Raw genomic sequence first — 22,037 nt, 5'->3', positions numbered from 1 at the left:
TGTGGATCTTGGGTAGTAGATAGAATAACCCTGGTCGGGGCTCTAAGGGTATGTCAATTTGTTCCGGTGTTAGTGTAGGGAGTGTCCTGAGTAGATGGTGCAGTTTCTTAGTGTATTCCTCAGTGGGATCTGAGGGAAGTGGCCTGTAGAATTTGGTATTGGAGAGTTGTCTGGCGGCCTCCTTTTGGTAGTCAGACCTGTTCATGATGATAACAGCACCTCCTTTATCAGCCTCTTTGATTATAATGTCAGGGTGGTTTCTGAGGCTGTGGATGGCATTGCGTTCTGCACAACTTAGGTTATGAGGCAAGCGATGTTATTTTTCCACAATTTCTGCCTGTGCACGTCGGCGGAAGCATTCTATGTATAGGTCCAGACTGTCATTTCGACCCTCAGGAGGAGTCCATGTGGAGTTCTTCTTCTTGTGCTGTTGGTGGGAGGGTAACTGTGTATCAGTGGGCTGTTCAGTGTTATCCTGAAAGTATTCTTTGAGTCGGAGACGGCGAAAGTAGGCTTCCAGATCGCTGCAGAACTGTATCATGTTAGTGGGGGTGGCAGGGCAGAAAGAGAGTTCCCGAGATAGGACAGACTTTTCTTCTGGGCTGAGTGTGTGGTTGGATAGATAGCAACGTCTGAAAGGTTGCTGACCCCTGGACTAACAGATTTATTTGGGCATAAGCTTTTGTTGGTGAAAAACCCACTTCTTCAGATGCACACACAGTTCATCCCAGGCCTTCAAAGGTTTGGTGTTTCCTAGCTGAGGAATGCTCAGCCCACACTCTAGATCAGGGGTAGGCAACCTATGGCACGGGTGCCAAAGGCGGCACGCAAGCCGATTTTCACTGGCACTCACACTGCCCAGGTCCTGGCCACCAGTCCAGGGGGCTCCGCATTTTAATTTAATTTTAAATGAAGCTGCTTAAACATTTTTAAAGCCTTATTTACTTTACATACAACAATAGTTTAGTTATATACTATAGACTTATAGAAAGAGACCTTCTAAAAATATTAAATTTTTACTGGCACACACAACCTTAAATTCGAGTGAATAAATGAAGACTCGGCACACCACTTCTGAAAGGTTGCCGACCCCTGCTCTAGATCACCTGTAGAACTCCTCCCTTAATCTTGTTAAGATAATGAGCCACCTGCCTCAGGGTATGGCTACACTTGCAGGTGTGCAGCGCTGGGAGTTACAGCTGTCTTCGTACAGCTGTGTAAGGAAAGCGCTGGTGTGTGGCCACACTCACAGCTACCAGCGCTGCAGTGTGGCCGCATTTGCAGCGCTGTTGGGAGTGATGCATTATGGGCAGCTATCCCAGCGTTCCAGTGGCAGCAACGTGCTTTTCAAAAGAGGGGGGTGGAGTGGAGTGTGACAGGGAGCGGGGGAGAGAGAGTGAGTGGATTTTTGGAGCCAACACTGTGTATCAGCTCCCTGCCTTGCAAAATTTGAAAATTTCCCCGACCCCTCATTTACTCTTAACTGCAAACAGCCTGCAGACCAGATAAGCAGCTGCTCCAACGGACAGCAAGGTAGTGGGTTATCTCAATTGATTGTTCACAGTCAGTTACAGATTGATCACAGCAAACAGGAGCTGTGTTTGTTTTTTAGATAAGCAGCTCCCGGAGCCCCGAGTTCACAACAAAACAAAGAGAGGCATCATAACAAAACAAAGAGAGTAATTTAGTTAAAAGCATTCTGGGATATCTCCTAATACCCTGGAGGCCAATAACAGCGCTGGTGTGTGGCCACACTTTATGAGCAGCACTGCAATCGTTATACCCCAAGCAGACCCAGGTGTACAGCCAGCGCTGCAGCCAGGGAGTTGCAGCGCTGGAAGTGCCCTGCAGGTGTGGACAGTTAATAACTGCAGCGCTGGAAAGTCTCCACCAGCGCTGCAACTCTCAAGTGTAGCCATACTCTTAGTCAGTCAACAGTATCCTCTTAGCTATTACCCAACAAGACACACCACCCCGAACCCCCGCCACCTGCTAACAGGATGGGGTGTTTCAAAACACTAAGAGCATGTTACAATGGTCTTGGCCCAAGAGAGAACTTCCATACTCATTTTTGGGGAGGGAAATGTATCTGCTCATTTGTTTCTCAAGTTTGTTGGTTTCATGTGGTGGTCTTCCTCAATGAGAAGATTTATACAACAGATGGAATGATGTCTTTTAATAGGCAGCAGGTTTAAAACAAATAAAAGGAAGTTCTTCACACCGCACAGTCAACCTGTGGAACTCCTTACCTGAGGAGGTTGTGAAGGCTAGGACTATAACAGCGTTTAAAAGAGAACTGGATAAATTCATGGAGGTTAAGTCCATTAATGGCTATTAGCCACGATGGGTAAGGAATGGTGTCCCTAGCCTCTGTTTGTCAGAGGGCGGAGATGGATGGCAGGTGAGAGATCACTTGATCATTTCCTGTTAGGTTCACTCCCTCTGGGACACCTGGCATTGGCCACTGTCAGTAGACGGGATACTGGGCTAGATGGACCTTTGGTCTCACCCAGTACGGCCGTTCTTATGTTCTTATGTATGTTGTCTTTGAATCAAGAAATTTGCGATTTCAAACAGTGCCATAGTGTGCTGCACTTGTGTAATACCTTTCATCAGAGGATCTCAAAGCACTTTGCAGCCATGATGGGGGATCCTGACAGTTAAAATTCAACACTTAACTTTTATTTAGCTTAATGGGAGCATAGGAGGGTAGAGGAAAAAAATGTTTGTTCTTTTATCTCTGCATATTTGTAAGGTTTTTAGGTGTACAAACAAACCTGTTAAAATTGTATGACTTGTACAGAATCCCACATGGCTTCTGTTTATATCCGGGTGATGAGCTAGTAAGGAATATATACTGTCAAATGGGGGAAGGAGCTATAGTCAACTTTCTTTTCAGCTGTTTCTGCTCCGAGTCTATTCTTCTTTAGATGTAGGTCAAGCCTGAGGAGTGTGAATAGCTACTGACTCAATACATTATTGTTAAATTTTACTTATGAGTCTTAGAATAATCAGTTTCATCCCACATTTAGAAAATATCATCCATGTAACATGGAAAGTCTTCAGCATGCATCCAGTGTGTGCAATAAAATGCTTGTTTACAAATAAATTGTAATCCTGATCATTTGTGTGCGGCAAAGATAACAGGAAAGCTAGGGGAGGAAAACTTAAACATAATTTACTAGAAAATGGAAATGTGAAATGAGTTAAGTATTTAATCAGAGAAACTGAGTGTGCAGAACTGTTAGCAAGTGTGTATGTGATAGTGGTTTGCTTTTTCATCTAGTGTCCCATGTTGTCACTAGATGTGGTTATATGAAAAATTCACTCCTAGATCAGAGACGTTTAAACATGAGGTTATAAGAAATACTCCATCTAAGAAATGACTGAAGTTTCAGGCTATCTTATGGCCTTACTTTTCACAGTGTGAAATATAAGAGAAATTTGACTTTACCACTTTTACATAGGATACTTTAGGCCTCTAAGTAGAGTGTTTACAACAGAGTATTTTACATTACTGTATTAGGATTTCAATATTAACATGCTAGGAGGGCAAAATAACTTTGGGAACAATCCTGCATTGGCAGGGGAGAGAGTTGATGACCTCCTCACTTCTTTGAGTGACTCAGTTTCTTTCTTCTTTGTGTCCAAATTGGCAACCTAATTTGCTGTGACACTGTTGCAAAGTAGTGTGTTACTAAGGCCATGGCTACACTTGCAAATTTGCAGCGCTGCAGCAGGGTGTGAAAACACACCCTCTCCAGCGCTGCAAATTGCGGCGCTGCAAAGCGCCAGTGTAGTCAAAGCCCCAGCGTTGGGAGCGCGGCTCCCAGCGCTGTCCGTTATTCCCCACAGGGAGGTGGAGTACGGACAGCGCTGGGAGAGCTCTCTCCCAGCGCTGGCGCTTTGACTACACTTAGCGCTTCAAAGCGCTGCCGCGGCAGCGCTTTGAACTGCAAGTGTAGCCTCAGCCTAAGTAGAAGTGTCGTCTCTAGTGTCACTGCTGGATGCTTGTCCATTTGACACTGTCAGTTAACTGCTCTGTTTTTGTTTCCATACATGTTAAATGGATCGTTTCCAATCTCAAGTGTGTTGTGAGGTTTAGTGTTTTATAAAGAGCATTTCTTGAATGAAAGCTGTGATGGACATAAGTGTGGTTTTGTAACTTTTTTACATCCTCTCTCCTTTGGGTCCCCTTCTACTTAGGTGCCTTCCACTCATTTTAGTAGTGTTTGTGTTTAAATTGTAGAACTCAACTAGCATTTTAACATTTGAATACTTTGCTGTCTCACGCTTTAGCCCTTATCTAATATATACAGGGTTCCTGCTCTACATAATCACTATACTACATGGTATTTTAATCTTGGTAAAAACAGTAAATATTGCCTAGTCTCTGAAGTTAAATAATCCCCACCTATTTGTTACTCCTAACAGCAGATCATGTGACATTCAGAAAATTAGTCACTGCTAGAGGAAAGCTAGTCTGATTTTTCTCTTGCCCTCTGCTAGAGGAGGGAGAAGAAACTCCTGTATTCTGTCACTGCAATTTTGGTAGAGTATGCTGAAGGCTTAGCATTGCAAAATTGGAATACAGCATTGGGACAGTTGAAATGTTCTGCTTATTAATGGAATAGGTGATCTAGTTAAGGCACGCAAGGAGAGAAAAATCCATCAGTGAAGATCTCCCTAAAATAGCACCTAAAAGATTTTCATCAGAGAATGTCATTTGATTGGATTACAGTGTGTAGTGCAAATGTTTTCTCGCTGTTGAGCACATTCAATTAAAACATAGTATTGCCATTCATGGACTGAATCTGACAAATACAAGGAAATTCCAAGTTTAGCCATCCACTCCATCCTGCAGTTGTCTTGTTGTGCTTTGGTATTTCTGTATATGTGCCATAAAAGATTCCTTTACATGATGTCCCTTCTGCACCTGGATACTTTGGGCAAGCTAAAGGAGTGTCAGGCTAATTTTAACATGAGGCTCAAAGTTAAGATGAATTAACTAAAGATGTGAAGCTACTGTGCACTAAACCCCCATGTGGAGGTTATTGTTTGGAAGTAAAGTGGCCTTAGTCTGGTTTAGTTTAATCCAATTTAACCAATGTGCATTAAATTGTCAGTTAAATCACTTTGCACAGACGCACTCAGGAAAGTTAGACAAGCCTTGAGACTTTATGGCAGTATCTTCTAATGTTGTATACTGTATATGATGATGAACCTCAACAGCAACATTATTGTGACTCAACATTAAAATAAAGCTCTCCAGAGGAATGGGCTGGAATAGTTTCAGTGTTTGAATTTGGTGCTTGTGAAAGTAGTGAACTGATGATGCTTCTAAGATTATAGGCATAGGAACTTCAAGCACATGCTTACATGCTTTTCTGAATGGGGGCCATTGGGAATAGGGACTGTGCAAGCTCCCCATCCTCTTCACAACTTTACCAGGGCTCTGCATGCTTTCTCATACACCTCCTGTTTCTCCTGAGTAGATTGCTAATTCCTCTGCATTGTTCTCAACTGCACTGTGAATTTGTAGATATGGACCTATTGCCCTTCAGAGGCTAAAACAACTTCATCTTGTGGCTTATGCTACAGTTGAAACCTAGGCTTCCAAAGTGGAAAGGAAGGCTTGTATGTTAAATGGCATGATAGTGTGTTAACTTTCATCCCCAAAGAGGACAATTTTTTGCAGACTCTTCTGGGGTTGGATAGCAGTAATATTTCTGCCTGTTGATCGAGTTTTTTAAATTAATCAAATCTTCATCTTTCTTTGCTCTGTTCACCTCTGCTTGTACATTTGTTATACTTCACAGCATATGCTCAGGAATTGTAGCGTGATTATGTGTACGTCTCCACTAAAGCTGGAAGGGGTAATTTCCAGCTCAAGTAGATATACTCACACGAGCTCGATCTATGGTTAGTGTGATAGCTCTGAAGTATAGCTACCCTGAATAGTCCTAGGGTCTCAGACGGGATCATACTCAGGCAGCTAGCCCCTTGCACCATACAGCAGCCATTCTGTTTTTAGTGCACTAGCTGGATCAGAGCAAAGGCAGGTGTGTCTGCTTTAGCTGGCGCTCACACCTTCCAGCTCCATTGTAGACCTACCCAAAATCTTTTCCCCCCAGCTCCAGTTGGCCTACTTTTCTACCTGCTAAGCAGTGAACAACCACTAAAAAACAGGAATTTCAGTACTGCTGCCTGCAACATTGGTGCTAGTAATAGTTCGGCAGGCTGTTGTTGTGGTTTAGTCTATCTTTTAATTAAAGGGACATCGGCAGTCCAACGTGAAACTTTCCTCAAAAGTTCAAGATCGTGGAGGTCCTCATTCTAGATCTTATTTTCTTCTATTTCATTGCTGAGAAACTTTTTTAAAGAATGAAAGCAGATGGAATAACTATGATTTTTTTTCCTCAACCTCTCATGGTATGTTTGTTATGGTTCTGAAGCAGTTAACTAACAAACCTTATTCTGAGTGCTAGGCTGACACTGATCATGTTTTGTGTACAAACAAGGATGATTTGTCATGACAAGTGGAAAATGGTGTTAAACAAAAGGAGCCGTGTTTATTTCAACAAAGTTCAGAACACTGGTGGAGAAGAATCAGTGTTTGCCAGAAGGCAGAGAGGCCGTTCATTAGGAGGAAAATGTTATATCCAAGCCTCTAACAAAATATTAAAGAATGGACAGTAGTGTGAAACTATATACAGTTGGTTGTAAATCTTTTTTTGTGTGTATCCTTTTGTTTTTAACTTTGGAAGAATATTATTAGATCAGTGTTTAGTAATTCATATATAGGGCCTGTCCTTCCGATTTATGTACATTGTCATAGCTCTATTGAAGCCAATGGAGCTATGCTGACTTAACAGCAGCTGAGAATCTGGTCCGTTGTCATTGTGAACATAACTGGTATTTTATTAAGATCTTGCAGAAAAGCTAAGGCACAAAAATGAGTTAAACCTAGCTAGGGACGTAAAAGGCAATAAGATGTTCTTTAAATACATTAGAAGCAAGAGAAAGATGGAGGAAAGTGTAGGCCCTCTACTTAGCGGCAAAGAAGAGCTAATAACTGGTGATATCAAGAACACTGGGGTATTTAATGCCTGTTTTGCTTCAGTCTTCGCTAAAAAGATGAATGGTGGTTAGATGCTCAACACAGTTAATATTAACAGCTCAGGGGGAAGAAACACAAGCCAAAATAGGGAAAGAACCAGTTAAAGAATAATTACATAAGTTAGATGTATTCAAAGGAGCCGGGCCTGATAAAATTCATCCTCGGGTACTTGAGAGCTAGCTGAATCTAACTCAGAACCATTAGCTATTATCTTTGAGAACTCCTGGAGGTTGATTGAGGTCTCAGAAACTGAAGAAGGGCAAACATACTACCTAACTTTAAAAAGGGAAACAAAGAGGACCTGGAAATTATAGACCAGTCAGCCTAACTTGGATACCTGGAAAAATACTGGAACAAATTACTAAACAATCAGTTTGTAAGCACCTGGCAGATACTAGGGCTAAAAGGAATAGTTACTATGGCTTTGTCAAGAACAAATCATGCCAAACCAACCTAATTTTCTTCTTTGACAGGGAAGTAGTAGATATATCACATCTTGATTTTCTTAGTAAGGCTTTTGGCACAGTCCCATATGACGGTGTCATAAGCAAGTTAGGGAAATGTGGTTTACACTAAAAAGGGGGTTCGAATTAGGGTACGCAAATTCAGCTACGGGAATAGCGTAGCTGAATTCAAAATACCCTAATTCGAACTACTCACCCGTCCAGACGCGGCGGGGTCGAACTCCGCGGCTCCCCCATCGACTCCACCACCACGCGCCATCAGACGCGATAGTTCGAACTCCGAGAAGTCGAACTCACCGCGTCGACCCGGACGGTAAGTGTGGATTAGCCCTCAGAGTAGTTATCAGTGGTTCACTGTCAAATAGGGAAGATGTATCTAGTGGGACCTGTGGGGGTCAATCCTAGATCCAGTACTAGTCAATATTTTCATTAATGACTTGGGTAATGAAGTAGAGAGTATGCTTAAAAAATTTGCAGATGACACCAAGATGAGAGAGGCAAGCACTTTGGAGGGTAGGATTCAAATTCAAAACAACCTTGAGAAACTGGAGAATTAGTCTGAAATCACAAAGATTAAATTCAATAGACAAGGGCAAAGTACTTCACTTAGGAAGGAAAAATCAAATACACAACTACAAAATGGGGCATAATGGGCTTACATGGTAGTACTGCTGAAAAAGATCCAAGGTTTATAGTGAATCACAGTTTGAATATGAGTTGTCAACGTGATGCAGCTGCGAAAAAAGCAAACATCATTCTGGGATGTATTAACAGGAGAGCTATATGTAAGACATAGCAAGTAATTGTCCCTCTCTACTTGGCACTGGAGAGACCTCAGCTGGACTAATGTATCCAATTCTGGGCACCACATTTCAGGAAAGATATTGACAAAATGGAGAGAGTCTAGAAGAGAATAAGAAAAATGATAGAAGGTTTAGAAAACCTGACCTAGGAGGATTATGGGGGCGGGGCATGTTTAGTCTTGAGAAACTAAGACTGAGGAGGGACCTGATAACAGTCTACAAATATATTAAGGACTGTTATAAAGAGCACTGAGATCAATTGTTCTGTGTCTCCTGAAGGTAGGATAAGAAGTAATGGGCTTAATCTGCAGCAAGGGAGATTTGAGGTTCTATATTAAGAAAAACTTTCTTAACTATAAGGATAGCTTAAGCTCTGGAATAGGCTTTCAAAGGAGGTTGTAGAATCCCCATCAGTTGAGGTTTTTAGAACAGAGGTTGGACAAACAGCTGTAAGGGATAGTCTAGGTTTACTTGGTCCTGGCACAGCACAGGGGACTGAACTGGATGACTTCTCAAGGTCCTTTCCAGGTCTACATTTCTATGATTCTGTGTACAGGTGGTAGATTTTAACAGGCAACTACATTATTAAGAACTTGCTTAATGGGTAATGGAATTGCTTGTGTGATTTCTCCAGCCTTTGTAAGTGCTTATCTTGCTTATTCATTCAGTAAGAACCAAAAAACATAGCAAATAAAGAATATGAATATTGAATACGCACCATGCTGTTGCTTAGGAGACTGAAAAAGATGCCTCTTGACTAAGGCTGTTCAGAAGAATGACTGTTCTAAATTGTCCTAGAATTGTGTCCGTTGCTTAGAAAAGGCTTACAGACTTTTATCCCTGTGTGTCCTCAGCTCCATGTTGCTGGTGTTGGCATTTCTAATGGGCTATATGATGTTCTGGGGAGGGCAAAGCAGAATTTTTGTGGATTTGCTTGCCTCAGCAGCCTGCTTGAACAGATATGCACAGAAGACTGGCTCCTCAGGAACAGAGTAATACAGCAGAACAGAACTACCACTTCATAGTACCTCTTGCTATTTTACAATCAACTTGATCATTTATAAAACAGTATATTTGCTTCTGGACTGAACTTACATGGTCAGACTTCTCTACAAAGTCAATTTTGCCAGGCCAGTTACAAATGACTGAAAATAGGCTTGTAGTGGAAAAATGACAGATACAAATGCTTAACACCATAGTCATGTGAACAGTGTTACTGGAATACAGTATATAGTAAAAGTCATGGACAGGTCACGGGCCATGAATTTTTGTTTACTGTCCGTGACTTTTACTAAAAATACCCATGACTAAAACGGAGCCTTAAACATTAGCAGAGAAGCTCATTTGAAAAACTAGTGGAACCGACGGATGAGGTGTTAAGGAAAGCTGTACGGATAATTTGTTGCACCTTAAGTAGCATGGTTGTTTCAGGAATTTGTCCCTTTAGAATGTCTTGTTGATGCCACTTTCTGGCACTGTGGATTCAGAGAAGGATGTCTTGCATTTTAGGCCAAAGAGAAATTCATGATTATGTCCTCTGACTTCCCTGTTTTTAATTTAGTTACATCTTTAATCTGTTCTGCTTTCAGACTTAGTAAGGGAGGAAAGTGTGATATCAGCACAAAAGTGCCTCAAATCTGAGGGATTAAAATTATTTGTTTATGGATCTGAAGTGTAAATGCTAACTTTAAATTCTAACTTGAGCCTTGTTTGAGGAGCTCAAGCCTTGGGGTTTTCAGATTGATAAAAATAAAACAATGTATCCCGGATTGATAAAGCAGTCTTCTGTATAACCTATTAGTTGGCAAAAAGTTTACAGGTAGTTGTCTAACTAAAACTCACTAGTGATCTAATATGCTACTGGACCTAGAGTAAGAGATCTCTGGATTCAGGGCTCTGGCTAGAACTTCACAACCAACCCCAGCGTTGTGTGGTGCTTTTCCTGATCTCCAAGCAGTTTGCCTGGATTATAGCTGAGCTAGTGGAATTTATGATGGAAACTTATCTGCTGGACTGTAGCTTCCCAAAACAAGGTACGAGGCCTGGTTTGAGAGGTGAGTCCTTCCACTGCAGAGAACATGCGTAATACATGCTTGGAAATAAGAGGGCAAGCTCCTGTTTAGCGAGCATTCTATCTGCTGGCATGAGGGCATTCGACAACTGAATGTAGCAGCTGTATGCTGCCCTTAACTGATTTGTTTTGCATTCCATATGGCAAGGTGCACCTTGCTATGATGAGAGCAAGGAGATTAGGTGTACACCAGCTCAGTCCCTTTCAGCCACTTCCACATTCCCACTCCTTTGGAATTAGCGCAAAGATGGAATCACAGGGCTTTGTTTTGAAGTCTTCCCGCTTTTGTATAAAGTTTCTTTTGTGCTGTGATTATTTTGTCAGTTTCTCAAGAAGCTGAATAGAGGAGACAAAATCTTCAGTGCAGGAAAAAGTTCCAATAAACATAATGTGGGACAGGGAAGAACAACTTGCACAAAGTTCCTCCCTGTTTGTTACTGGTAGTGACATCCTAATGGTTTCACCCATTTCAACAACAGAGCATCAGAAATTTCTGTTGTGACTGTTGTATGGCAGTGCTCTATTTGTGCAAGAGAACATGTCCACCTGTACTCTATTGTGATGGCTGAACTAGCTAACAGGGTTAATTTGGTCTTGCAATCTATTCTCTCCAAAACAAGTTAGGTGAGTAATACGATGCTCATTTTCCAAATGAGGACACTAAGGTACAAAGATTGAGGTTCACTTACAATTCACCACTGCAAACGTAGAATGCAGCACAAGGGCTGTTGAGGGAGTCCATTTATTCATGTAATTACTTTACCAGCATGAGGGCATAAATATCCATCAGTGAAACTCTTCTAAAATTAGAATCAATAAGATTTTCATCAAAGAGAATGATCTGATTGGAGTACTGCCTTCTCTGGATGTTTTTTGGGTATTTGAGCCTATTAACAGTAAAACTACTATTCAGGCATTGCTTCTAACCGACAAATGCAAGGAAATGCCAAATAAAAGCATCTTCTTCATCTTTCACTTGCCTGTTCTGCACTGGTTATTTTGATGCACATTAATGTATAATATCTAATCCAATACCTGGATATGTTACAGGTGATCTACAAAGCAGGAAAAAAAATGGTTGCTTTGATGTGTATATGCAATAGGCCAGAAGGCTCTCTTCAAAATCTGGGGAGAAGCAAGGTTTTGGGGCTGTCTAGACACGAGGCAAGCTGCACTTTAGATCCCTTTTAGATCCTCTCCAGTGCACCCCTTTGACATATTACACTACCTTCACCTCTCTGGGTGGAACCATGCAGTCCTCCCACTCCTAGACTGGGTCTCTGATCTGCAGTCCCCTGTTTACCAACTTTACATCAGGTCCAACACCTGTTTGGCACCCGTAAGCCCTTTCCCTCTGGGAGCCTGGGACTAGCAACTGATTAAAGTGACTCACACGGCTTCTTCAAAGCCAAGTATTTATCTACCAAAGGATACACAGCCGAGAGACTTGTGCATGTATTTCCTCTTACCTAAGCTTTTGGGTATGGCTACACTTGCGAGTTGCAGCGCTGGCGGAGGCTTTCCAGCGCTGCAATTAGTAAGTGGCCACACCTGCAGGGCACTTCCAGCGCTGCAACTCCCTGGCTGCAGCGCTGGCCGTACACCTCACTCAGCATGGGGAATAAGGATTGCAGTGCTGGTGCTGCAATGCTGGTCATCAAGTGTGGCCACACACCAGCGCTGTTATTGGCATCCAGGGTGTAAGGGTGTATCCCAGAATGCTTTTAACTAAATTACTCCCTTTGTTTTGTTATGCAGCCTCTCTTTGTTTTGTTGTGAACCTCTGGAGCTCCATTGCTACCGGAGCTGCTTATCAGCTCCTGTTTGCTGTGATCAATCTGTGAACAATCAAATGAGATCCTCCTCCCTGCATGATTCACAGGGGTTGAGTGTTTGCATTTTGCTTGACCAGCAGTGAGAAAAGGAGTCATTCACAGGGGTTGAGTGTTTGCTTTGCTTGAGAGAAACGGGGGGGAGGGGGCAGAGGGGGGGAAAGAGAGTATGTTGGATGCAGGCTGTTTGCAGTTAACAGTAAGGGGGTGGGAAAATTTTCTGATTTTTGCACAGTGTCAGTTCCAAAAATCCACTCCCTCCCGCCCCCCCCCCCCCCGGTCCCTGTCACACTGCCCCACACCCCCCTCTTTTGAAAAGCACGTTGCTGCCACTTGAATGCTGGGATAGCTGCCCATAATTCATCACTCCCAACAGCGCTGCAAATGCTGCAAATGTGGCCACACTGCAGCGCTGGTAGCTGTGAGTGTGGCCACACACCAGCGCTGGCCCTGCACAGCTGGACGACCAGCGCTGCAACTACCAGCGCTGCAGATTTGTAAGTGTAGCCATACCCTTAATCTTTTCTTGCAAGCTTTGGTAAGCGCTACTCGTCCCTGCTACTTCCATCTCTAGCTGAGGATAGTTTGCTTGCTGCAGTTTCTCTGTCAGCACCCCACCCCCAGGCAACTACAGACAATCCGTATCCCCATCCTTGTTTCAGGTTGTCTTTTTAACTGTAGTCTCTTTTTCCAGCCATGGCTACACTTGCAAATTTGCAGAGCTGCAGCAGGGTGTGAAAACACACCCTCTCCAGCGCTGCAAATTGCGGCGCTGCAAAGCGCCAGTGTGGTCAAAGCCCCAGCGCTGGGAGCGCAGCTCCCAGCACTGTACGTTATTCCCCACAGGGAGGTGGAGTACGGACAGCGCTGGGAGAGCTCTCTCCCAGCGCTGGCGCTTTGACTACACTTAGCGCTTCAAAGCACTGCCGCGGCAGCGCTTTGAAGTGCAAGTGTAGCCATAGTCTCTGTCTCTACGCTTTCAGCATTGGTATCTCCCAACTGTGCCTGTCATCTGGAAAATAGCATCTTCCCACTCACTGGCCCAGCCATTGTTGTCTTAACTCCCTCGTGTTTACCATCGGTGTCTTATCTCATTGTTTAGGTTCCTGCTTGGTTCCACCTCACTGCCTCCTTTGACTTAAATGCATGCAGAGAGACGGGCAAATATCAAGAGGTAAACTGAAGTACATAGCGGTTTCTTAACAAATAACTGAGCCATCTCCCTCATTCGCCACAGGGTGTTTTTGTTTACTGTTTTAAAAACTCTTGTCCTGGTCTAGGCTGGAAGACTATGATGTTTGCAGATCCGGTGCAAATGATATCACAAAAGGCAAGAGTGAAAATTGAACTGTTAAGAGGGAAATGATTTTTAATGAGGAGATTAAAACTCTTTGGTGGATGGTATATGGTAACACCTATTTTAACTTCATTGACTTATTAACACGTTGAATAAAGGAAGCCTGTGTTTAAAGACTGAACATCTGTTCCCCTAAAATTAAGATATTAACACACAAATAAACCTCTTTTCTTACTCCCACTGGGCCTCCCACAAAACTAGGGAAGACCAGACTCTGCATTCCTGATGCTTTCAGATCTGCCTCATTCATCATAAAAAAACAAACAAACAAAAGCACTCACCAAGAGTGTAATTCTGTTTCCATGAAAGTCGCTGGCAAAACTCTTATTAATTTTAATGGGGCTAGAATTTCACCCCAGATTTTTACATCCTTTGCAAGAGTCCCATTTAATAAGTGGCAACCTAATGACTTTCATTTCATTTAAATGAGACCTTTCACTTAACGGTAATGTTTTCTAATGTTGTATGCTTTCTGTAGTGATGGACCCCTAACCAACGTTACTATGACTTATAAGTAAATAAAACCACATTTGAAATTTGCCATTGCAGGGACCTCAAGAATTGGTGAAGCTCCATCTCTCTGCCTATGGCACATGATAGTCTAGTCTTCTGAGGGCTGCAATACTTTGGTCTAATTTCAGTGGTTGGGTTTAGTGGGATGGGGAGGCCTGTCCTCTGTAGGAGGTCAGACTAGGTATAGTGGATTCCTCTTGTCTTGAACTCTGACTAACTTGGTGCTTGTGAAAGTGGCCTATTGAGAGTGCTCTCAGAGACAAGGCATAGTATGAACAGGAGTTTGGCAAGCTCTCCCCGTACAGCTCTACTGAGGCACTGTAATGTTACCCTGCAGCACCCGCTGCTACTCCATTGCTAGATTTCTCTTGAGCCAAGATTACTGATTCTTCTGCATTGTTCCAAAGCACACTGTAGATTTAGCGATATGAGACTAAAATGACCGAACTCATTACACTTGTGACTTTCGCCACTACCTGAACCCAGGTTTCCAACATGGGAAGAAGGATGTGTGTGTTAATCCAGTAATGTTCACCTCCCAGAAAGGAGAGGCTGTTACTGGCCTACTTTGGTTTGAACATCAGTGGTATGACTGTCCTGCCTAAAGTCCTGCAGTAAGCTAGTTTTGTTATAATACTTCAGTGCTGTGGACATTTAATTATTTATAAAGCAAATTATGGAAATAAGTGAACATCTTCCAGAATGACATATTCCCAATGAGCCTTCGATTGCTTAATTGGTACATTCTTTTTTCCATTGGGATATACCAGTTGGATTGTACTGTAATAAAGCTGTCTTGCTACTTACCTTATCTTTTATTGCAATATGTTCTCACTGAGCACAGCAGTACTCATTTTAAACTCTATGCCAATATATCCTTGGCTTCTCATTTGGTGAGATGCTGGGATTTGTTTGATTCTCTTGCTCAGTAGGTCCTTGGGCAGAACTGTGTCTCTTGAGTTAAACGTCTTGAACTGATGCATTTGGGTATGAGGTTAAAAAGAGCCACTTAAAACTTGAAAACAAAGTAGATTTCACAAGATTCAAAATACTTTCTTGGATTTGATTAGTGGAAATTTTCCTCTTGATTATTTGAGAGCATGTGAAACTGATCTCTGAGGTCGCATGAGAGTGTGCCTGTGAAGGGAGCCAGCAGTCTCCTACCAGATCAGAGCAGCCTCAAATCTTAAATCTTGATCTGAGACATGGGAGTGAGGTAAGCGATTTTACAGCAGACACAGCATTGCACGTGCCCATGTGTTTGAGAGCACAGTGGCAGCTTTTGTTTCAAGGAAACTAAGGACTTGTCTACACTTATTTTATAGCGCTCAATCTTGCTGCGCGCAGGGCTGTGAAAAATCACCCTCCTGAGCGCAGCAAGTTTGAGCACTTTAAAGTGCTAGTGTGGACAGGCTCTGAGCACTGGGAGCCATTCCCCTCGTGGAGGTGGATTACCAGGAGTCCCAGCACTCGTGCGTGACCACAGTCACACTTCAAAGCGCTGCCGCGGGAGCAGTTTGAAGTTTCTAGTGTAGATGTAGCCTTAATTTAGACTGTTAAATGAAACAACAATCTTTTGCTCAACTACAGGTAATAGATTTATTTTAAAAACAAAAGGTCACCACTTATAAATACAAACTGAAGTCAGTGTAGATGTATATTAGACAAGTTGCACCCGGAGAATTAAATGGATTTAAAATTAATGTAATTCCACCTATGCAAACCTCTCTAGATGCACATTAACCAATTTAAACCTTCCTTAAGATAATTCAGTATAAATTGGTAAATTTAGTGAATTAAGCTAAATCAATTTAAGTAAGGTTTAAACCCATTTAAGTCCTTAAATGTTAGGAGTATGCATTGATAGATTTAAAAAATTGATTTAGTCACACCAGTGCAACTTTTCTAAAGTAGACCAGATGATAGATTTACATTCTCAAGAATGTAGCTGATCTGAGACAAAATCCTCCAACAAACAAGTGTGTCTCCACCTTTGCATAACAATGGAGGGTAACAGCGATAAACATAGTTGGGGTGGAAGAGAAATTAGATTCTCCAGAAATTTGAAATAATATGAATAGTCAGAGGCCACCTTCACAAGGAAACTGTATTGAAATATATAATCCCATATCAGCTCTAGATAGCGCTTACTTCAATTAAAATAGTCTAAGAATTGATAAAAATAATCTCCTCTAGAACCAGAGAGAAAATCAAACTGGAAACACCCCATTTCACCCACAAATGTCAGCTGTCTTTCATTCCACAGGAACCTGAGTAAATGGATGGGACTTGCACAGATATAATCCATTTTGGATTATGGGATGGAGGGAAGAGGAATAAATTCTGAAATTTGAAATTGTATTTGAAGGCCTTTCATAGAGAATATCTTGCTGGCAACTCTTTCTTAAACAGAGGAGGGGGTACTCTAGATGGAGTGCTTCTGCTAACCTCAGTCTGTCAGTATTGAATGGGAAGGGAGCGTCTCTCCAGCAAGCAGGTCTCAAGCCCGATAGGGCTGTCATAGGTCAAAACCAAGACCTTAAACTAATCATGCAGCTCAGAGATTCATTGCTTACTAGGAGCCATCTGGGATGGGAGGGGGAGGTGTTAAGAGACACTACCAAAGGCTATATAAATATACTTGGAATAACGCACTGGGTTTTCGTTCTCAAGCATTCAGCCTTTTTTTTACTGATCTCATCTCATCTCTCACCCCTCAAGAAGTTCTTTCTCTCTTCCTCTATCCTATTGAGTTCCTCCCCTGATAAAACATCTCTGTAATGCAGTGTTCTGTGTTCCTGATCCTTCAGCCCCAGGCCCAAACGCTTGGAACTTAAGGGAGGAAAACAAGTTGAAAATTTAATATTAGAAATCCTTTGGTAGCAAATAAATTTAAAATGTTTACGAAGCACAGAATGCTTCCAGTCCTACTCTGGAGGAGGAGGACATGTATGGTGGAGGGGAAGCTGTGGTAATAATCTGTACTTTTAAATAACTTCAGCGTAATTCTAAGGACCTTCTTAGTAGAGAGGTTTTAGGGTGTGTGCAGAGAGTAGTTTATTTTGAGAGCAAAGACTGAAGTTTAGAGGCAAGAATGACAGTAAAGAGTAGAGAGATAGGAAGGGCACCAGCTCAAAAGGGATATTCATGGCTATGTTCAGGCTGGCAAGCTGTCTTGGCAGCAATACATGATGCTATTACACGGTAGCCACCTGTTCAAGCAGACACCTAGTTACTCCTGCTCCCTGGCCAGTAGTGGATTGGGTATAATGGAAAGCTTGTTGTGTGTAGTCTGAAAGCAAAAACAGCAGCAAAAATGATTGTGAAAATGCCCCTGGGATAGCTGGTATTTAGAACTATGTTAGTGATTCTCCTGGAGGAAGCTCTGTAACTTGTTATATCTTGAAGGGCTGATGTGATGGGAACATCAGTAACTGAAGGAATTGGTGGGTTTTTTGAAGTGGAAAGGAAAAGGCATGTTGGCCACAGAAAAGCAATTAGCATCCCATGGTGATACAGGCTTCTTTACTTTTCAAGATAGAATATCACAGAATTGGTTCAGCTTGCCCCTCTTTCTCCCCCCACCCCCAAATCCGTATCCTACTTTTATTATTATAATAGAGAACCATAGGTGTGCATAGTGATTGCATAACTCCTTCTATAAAAAGATCTATGACTTACAAGCTAATGGCTTTAGCCTCTTGGTAGCCTTGCATCGTAGGTAAGTGTTGTATCCCCATTTTACAGGTGAGGAAACTAGGACTCTGATCCTGTCATTGCTAGGTGAGCAGACCCCATTGAAGTCAGTGGGGTTCCATGCAGGCATATGACTCTATCTGCATGGAGCTTATTGTGGGATTGGGGCCAGAGATACAAAGGTGTGACTTATTAAAATTCACTCAAGAAGCATGTGGTAGAGTTGGGAATAGAACCCAGGCTCCTGACCATCCTCAGTACATTAAGAAAAAGGCCACATTCTGGATAAAAGTTGAACTCATGGGAGTGAGTGGCATTCGCTCTCTTGCAATATGCTAGGGAGGGGTAGGGAGATGGTGCAAGACACATTCTTAGATAGGGGGTCTGGCAGGCTATCTGTTACACTTGGACAGGATGGTGGTGCAAGGGGATTTCTCATGTGCCCATCAAGCAGCAATTGTTTTGTGCCTAATTCAGGTGAAGATGGCCATGAAACATCTAAAAAAGTAGCATAGGCTGAAAAGCCAGGTATAATTTCAACATACTCATTCCTTAAAGATGTGATGGGTTGCATGGCTGAGTCGCTACCTGACAAAACTGTAAAAAGAAATTGTTTTAACTGATTTTTTTTTCCTGTGGTCATTCCATTACAGAGCCTAGCCCAGCTAGAGAACCTGTGCAAGCAGCTGTATGAAACTACAGACACCGCGACACGGCTCCAGGCAGAAAAAGCCTTGGTCGAGTTTACCAACAGCCCAGACTGTCTGAGCAAGTGCCAGCTCCTCCTTGAAAGAGGAAGTGTACGTAGAAAATAATAATAGATTCAAACGAACGGGCATTCGAATTTGGCATTTTGGGTGAATGCTCTGAATGAAACAGGGAAGCACATTAGGTACTGCATACCCAGTAAGCTGGAACGTGTCATATTCATGAACGTCTTCTGCATACCAGAATTAAACCTGCAGTTGGTCCTGCATTTTCCGTTTGTTTAGGAAAAAATTGGAGTGTACCCACTAAGAGGTTTCCCTTTTGAGGAATCCTGCATAGATCCTAAAGCACATCTAATCTACAAAGATAAGTACACTTAAACACAGTTATGAAGTGTGGTCCAGACTTGATATAGCATAGTTGTTAGTTTTGGGGAGGATTGGGGGGAGATGAGGTGTGGAAGGGTTATTGTGATTAGGAACACAAAGTATGGCTCTGTAACCATGCTAGGAAACAGTGTGTGGATTTGGGCTAAAGTGTCACTAACATGTCTAGCAGGAGAGCTACTGTTGCACAATCATTCCGGTTTTGTCCATGTGTCTGTTTATGCCAATAGTGTGAATCACATGAAAAGAACCTCTCTTTTGATAGATTGATTCTTGATTAATTTTATGGGCCAATCCATTATGCAAGCCTGATCTAAGAATACAACGTTAATTCTGAAAGGCAAATTCTCTTATTTCCACTGCTTTAGGAGTTCTAAAATAGCTTGGAAGACATGATCAAAGATTAAAATCCCAGCATGAGATCTGAGACTCAGATGGGATTAAAACAGAGTTTGCTTTGGGCCATTTTAGCTTACTACTAAGAATCTCTTAAAGCAAAGGTTAGCCTCTCCAATAATGTCCTCAAAGCAATCTAGCAACAATTTCAACCATGGGAAATGAGAACAATTTTTATCTTTACAGTACATTTTTTTTTTCCGAGTGATCACTTGATTCACTTTGTGGCAGGATAAATCATGCTTAAAATTGCTTGGTCACAGGACCTTTTGAGGTTTGACTTATGGCCCAATGTGCATTCAGCCCTTTGAGTCTATTAGATCAGTGCCTTGCTCACAAAAATCAGGAAACATTAGCCACCCCATCTCAAAGGATCAAGGAACCAGACTGAGATTGGGCACTGTGCAGTGCAGTTCCAGCTGAACACGAGCTGAATTATTGATCTCTTGGTGTTGTAAGGGTTTTTTTGTTTGGTTTTTGTGTGGGTGTGGGTGTGTGTGGACTCCTTAATTTCTTTGGAATAAAAAATAAATTAGCCTCTGGGTTTCAAATTGCATTTGTGTCTACCCTGGAGGAACCAGCAACTAGCACAGGGGAAAAGGGAGGGGTCAGTTTTAATGGTAAGTCTCTAATGCACAGTTTTATTACTTTGAATATAACCCATTATGTATGTGTAGTCTGTGTCAGATTGCCATTTTGCAAAGCTGATGCACAAATTGGATGATCTGACTCACTTACATTAAACTCTCTTTGGGCATATTACTATAAATGGGTTTCTGGTCTCTTGGATTCTTGGGCTAGATTATAGAGGCAAATCCTTTTTATAGTACTTGGTATTATTTAACACAAGAAACACTTGCAGTTATACTGCCTACAATTCATAGAATCTCATACCGCCTAGGATTTCTGATGGTTCACTCACATTATCTGTATCCTATTCCCTGAATTAAATTAGTTAGTAATGTCCATTGGTCCAAGTGCTATTCTGTATGATATATATATATATAAATAAAATATGAAGGGGAAGGGAAAACTAACCTGTTTTGTAGTCAAGTGGAAGAGTTCGAAGCTTTTGTATAAAATCTAGGACTGAGTGTGCAGTAACACTTGCCTGCAGCATATTGCTATTGGCACTTGTTCCTTCCTGCTTGTCATAATTCTCTCCACTCCTACGTGGGGGCACACAGGTGGAGGGTATGTTATGCTTTTGCTGTTGTCACCCTGTTACCTTTTGCATCTAGATGCTCTTGTTAAAATATTTTGGATAAACTTGGTATATACAGAAAGAGGAAACTAAGACAGTCCAGAGCATTTAGACTTGTGAACTAAGCTAATGTTGAAGCCCAGGTTTCCAGAGACCTGAAAGTTATTGGGTTAATGTAGTACACAACCACCTTGTCTTCAGCTGTGGCCTCTTTTGTACTGAAACTTGATTAAACCACTGCTTGTTGTGTTTTTTCTTTACAGTCATCCTACTCCCAATTATTGGCAGCTACATGCCTTACAAAACTTGTGTCACGCACAAACAACCCTCTGCCATTGGAACAGCGAATAGACATTCGTAAGTAGAAAGCTTTCTTTTCTCTAGCCAAGCCACTGGCATAGCCAGTAAATAAATACTATGGATAATGACTAATAGTACTACGTTGTGACAGGAAGTCTTTCTGCAAGCTACTAAGATGTATGGACATGGTAGCCTAAAACGTATAGTGAAAAGGCAATTTTGCTGTCGGACGATATCTTTTCCTAGCCCAGAGACTACTGGGTTTGAATGCCAGATAGATAGGAGTTATCCAGGTCCAAAGTAATCACAAATTTGTGGCCTTATGAATGAACAAATTTTAAGATAGTAACTCAATTCTTTATGAATTAGGCTATTCATCTCCTAATTCCTTTCTCTTCCCTACTTGTTCCTTAATAGCAAGGGGTATCTTAATGAATCCAATTATTAGGAAAGGTGATTATTTTGTATTTGCCATTCTTTGTTCTACTTTGCCAGGTGGGGGAGAGAAAGGAGGGGTTTCTTTCTGTTTGTTGTCTCCCAAGTCATTGAAGACAGATACTGGCTAAAATCTGCTTTTTGCCTGTGACCCAGTGCAGGGATAACTTTCATGTTTTATTGTCTATACAAAATTGCATTGAACTGAGACTGGTGAGCTTCACAGTTCTGCTACTATCAAAGGCACAAAGGATCTCAGCCATCGCTCTGATCCAAGCCACCTCTAAAGAGTGGGCCAGGGTGAAAAGCCACTTGGAAAACCTAGGATTCTAGTAATCCAAGACTGAAACTAAACCCTGATTGTGATTGCAGATTACTGTATGTTCTGTCTTTCCAGACAGTGATCTACACACTTAAGGGTGATAGAGTAAGAGCAGGTCTGATTGCACTGATGCACTTTTTAGGGAAGGAAGGGAGAATGAATAGGACACATGAGCAGTCTCTTCCAAGGATATAGACTCATTAAATGTTCAATGACAGAAGGGACTATAGTGATCATGTAGTCTGACCACCTGCACAATGCAGGCCACAGAACATCACCCATCCACTCCTGTAATAGACCCATAACCTCTGGCTGAGTTACTGAAGTCCTCAGATCATGGTTTAAAGACTTCCAGTTAGAGAGAATTCACCATTTACCCTAGTTTAAACCTGCAAGTGTCCCATGCCCCATGCTGGAGAGGAAGGCAAAA

At 42.1% G+C, this 22,037-nt stretch overlaps 1 protein-coding gene across 2 annotated transcripts in view; it reads left to right on the top strand.

Annotated features, from left to right (window-relative positions):
• XPO7 (exportin 7) overlaps positions 1-22,037 on the top strand; it is an 83,227-nt gene that overhangs the window by 22,341 nt on the left and 38,849 nt on the right. For both annotated transcript variants that reach the window (XM_039522579.1, XM_039522580.1), the window contains exons 2-4: positions 13,393-13,464; positions 18,510-18,656; positions 20,814-20,907. In XM_039522579.1, coding sequence (XP_039378513.1) covers positions 13,393-13,464; positions 18,510-18,656; positions 20,814-20,907 — 313 coding nt within the window. The remainder of the gene's footprint in view (positions 1-13,392; positions 13,465-18,509; positions 18,657-20,813; positions 20,908-22,037) is intronic.

This window comes from Mauremys reevesii, linkage group 2, assembly GCF_016161935.1.
Source record: "Mauremys reevesii isolate NIE-2019 linkage group 2, ASM1616193v1, whole genome shotgun sequence".
In the NCBI taxonomy this organism is placed as follows: domain Eukaryota; kingdom Metazoa; phylum Chordata; order Testudines; family Geoemydidae; genus Mauremys; species Mauremys reevesii.
This window is presented reverse-complemented; position numbering and strand designations above follow the sequence as displayed.